The sequence below is a fragment of the Protomyctophum bolini genome (assembly GCF_963924005.1).
Source record: "Protomyctophum bolini genome assembly, chromosome: 4".
Lineage (NCBI taxonomy): Eukaryota > Metazoa > Chordata > Actinopteri > Myctophiformes > Myctophidae > Protomyctophum > Protomyctophum bolini.
The window spans coordinates 52,319,111-52,322,334 of NC_137865.1; the positions used below are offsets into that span (position 1 = coordinate 52,319,111).

Genomic DNA, 3,224 nt, shown 5'->3' on the forward strand with positions numbered 1-3,224 from the left:
GTGTGTATATGACGTAATGTTGTAACTTGTAACTGTAACTTGTAACTGTTACAAGTTACAACATTACGTCATATACACACCATGTACTCTCTCAAGGATGACGTAATGTTGTAACTGGTCCCAGCAAACCAGGCACAGACTTACGGTTGAAGAAAACTTGGCTTCACTTCGAAGAGACCAAGCGAAACGATTACTTGCGCGCTCTGCTTGCGCAAGTAATAATATTAATAATAATAATAGTGATAATTAAAAGTTCTCATAATGATGGATGAACACAGTCTGGTCTCGGCGGTTCATCTGTCGACACGCTGTCTCCACGTTCTTAGTGAGACCTGGAGGTCCACAGCTGAACACGCCCATCTTATTCACCTGGAAACACCACATAACGTAAACATAATTATGACCTAACATATTCCACAGGCAGGCAGGCAGGCAGGCAGGCAGGCAGGCAGGCAGGCAGACAGGCAGACAGACAGGCAGACAGACAGACAGGCAGGCAGGCAGGCAGGCAGGCAGGCAGGCAGGCAGGCAGGCAGGCAGGCAGACAGGCAGACAGAAAGGCAGGCAGGCAGGCAGGCAGGCAGACAGACAGGCAGGCAGGCAGACAGACAGGCAGGCAGGCAGACAGGCAGACAGAAAGGCAGGCAGACAGACAGACAGACAGACAGACCTCAGGATGGACTTCCTGTAGAGAGTTGAAGAAGGAGACGAACGGAGGTCGTCCGAAGTGAGTGACAGACCTGAGACCAGTGAAGAGGCTGCGCTGCCACACCTTCTGGAAGTGACGCTCACACACATACTGAGCGCACGCACGCACGCACACACACACACACACACACACACACACACACACACACAGTGAGTCTCTTCCAGGTCTGCTCTAGAGCGGCGCGGCAACGCAAGTGTAAAAACAAAAAGCTAAACCGAATTCCAGGTCTGGTGAGTCACGGGGGGGGGGGGAACGCAACAAATTCACGGGACCGCGCTCACGTAAATACGCTTGCGTCGTCGCACCGCGACTGCTCTGCGCAAAAAACGCAGGTATTTATTGAATATGAACTATAGGCGCGTTTTATCGCATCACGCTTGAAAGGCCCTTTAAGGGTTAGGGTCTCATACCAACATGGTGGTCCGTACGTCGAACCTCTGGGCCAGCTGGGTGATGTAGATGTGTTGTATTGGTGGTAGGGGTCTGTATTAGTGGTAGGGGTCTGTATTAAGGGTAGGGGTCTGTATTAGTGGTAGGGGGTCTGTATTAAGGGTAGGGGTCTGTATTGGTGGTAGGGGTCTGTATTGGTGGTAGGGGTCTGTATTAGTGGTAGGGGGTCTGTATTAGTGGTAGGGGGTCTGTATTAAGGGTAGGGGTCTGTATTAGTGGTAGGGGTCTGTATTGGTGGTAGGGGTCTGTATTGGTGGTAGGGGTCTGTATTGGTGGTAGGGGTCTGTATTGGTGGTAGGGGGTCTGTATTAGTGGTAGGGGTCTGTATTAGTGGTAGGGGTCTGTATTGGTGGTAGGGGTCTGTATTAGTGGTAGGGGTCTGTATTGGTGGTAGGGGTCTGTATTAAGGGTAGGGGGTCTGTATTAGTGGTAGGGGGTCTGTATTAGTGGTAGGGGTCTGTATTAGTGGTAGGGGTCTGTATTAAGGGTAGGGGGTCTGTATTAGTGGTAGGTGTCTGTATTTAGGGTTAAGGTCTCACCAACATGGTGGTCCGGAGGTCGAACCTCTCGGCCAGCTGCGTGATGTAGATGTGAACCGACACCAACTCCATGCTGTCCTGCTCCTCCACCTCTCTGATGATGTCACTGACCCACTCGAACTGTTTCTGGGTCCGAGTGACCCAGATGAAATACACCTGTTGATAGAACCACAACCACAACACCTGAATACACCTGTTGATATAACCACACCTGAATACACCTGTTGATATAACCACAACAACAACACCTGTTGATATAACCACACCTGAATACACCTGTTTAAATAACAACACCTGAATACACCTGTTGATAGAACCACAACAACAACACCTGAATACACCTGTTAAAAAAACAACACCTGAATACACCTGTTAAAAAAACAACACCTGAATACACCTGTTAAAATAACAACACCTGAATACACCTGTTAAAATAACAACAACAACAACACTGTTAACACCTGTCCTACACCTGTTGTATAACAATAGTGTTTATGTCTTCTGGTCACCCAGGTGAAATACACACTCGTAAAAACTATTTAGGTTTGGGGTTCAGGTTAGGTACCTTCTTACAGGTGATCTTGGACTTGACGGAGGACCTGAACACCAGGTCTTTGGGTTTGGGTTAGGGTTTAGGGCTCAGGGGTCCAGGGGTTAAGGTTAGGGTTTAGGGGTTAGGAGTTAGGGGTTAGGGTTTAGGGGTTAAGGTCTAAGGTTAGGTACCTTCTTACAGGTGATCTTGGACTTGACGGAGGACTTGAACACCAGGTCTTTGAGGATGGAGGTGAAGGGCGTCACCCCGATGCCTCCTCCCACCAGAACCGACACCTCGAAGTCCATCCACTCCTGGTGACCCTCGCCGAACGGCCCGTCCAAATATAGCTGTGCATCAAACAACAGCAGACAGTCGTCAGCGTACCCATCTCCATGAGATGGGATCTTATCCTATAAGGTAAGTACTTGCGCAAGCAGAGCGCGCAAGTAATAGTTTCGCCCGGTTCGTATGCACCGTCCCAGGACCAACCCGCCACTTTTGATGCGTATGCAAATAAAACAGCAAATTGTGCCTGATTTGCTGGGACCAGATTACATACATGACCATATTTCCTATGTCATCATTGAGAGCTAGTCATATATATAATCTGTAAAATAAAATAGCAAATTGTGCCTGATTTGCTGGGACCAGAATACATGGTGTGTATATGTATAACTAGCTCTCAATGATGACGTAATAAAGATGTGCATTAAAGGACCCAATGCCAAAGTGTAATTGGTTTTCGATGGTGACGTAATGACGATAATGTTTTAGTGTCGGGAGGATTAAAGGTAATGCTCCTGTGTATACATGTATGTAATCTGGCACCACTGCCGTATCAGGCACAGTTTGCAGGCACGGTGCAAACGCATCAAAAGTGACAGTTTATAACGGTCGAAAGTACTTGCGTGCTCTGCTTGCGCACTAGTTGGCCATTTATGGCCTACTAGTGTGCAACAAGCAAGTATGCACTCGACAGAGTGCACTTCTA

At 48.2% G+C, this 3,224-nt stretch overlaps 1 protein-coding gene across 1 annotated transcript in view; it reads right to left on the minus strand.

Moving 5' to 3' along the window:
- Positions 1-246: 246 nt before the first annotated feature.
- Positions 247-3,224, minus strand: part of duox (dual oxidase) — a gene marked incomplete at its 3' end in the record, with an annotated part of 45,645 nt that continues 42,667 nt past the window's right edge. The window contains exons 30-33 of the mRNA XM_080760865.1: positions 2,422-2,580; positions 1,699-1,854; positions 671-799; positions 247-369 (exon numbers count right to left, since the gene is read on the minus strand). Of these exons, the coding sequence (XP_080616991.1) occupies positions 247-369; positions 671-799; positions 1,699-1,854; positions 2,422-2,580 (567 nt within the window). The remainder of the gene's footprint in view (positions 370-670; positions 800-1,698; positions 1,855-2,421; positions 2,581-3,224) is intronic.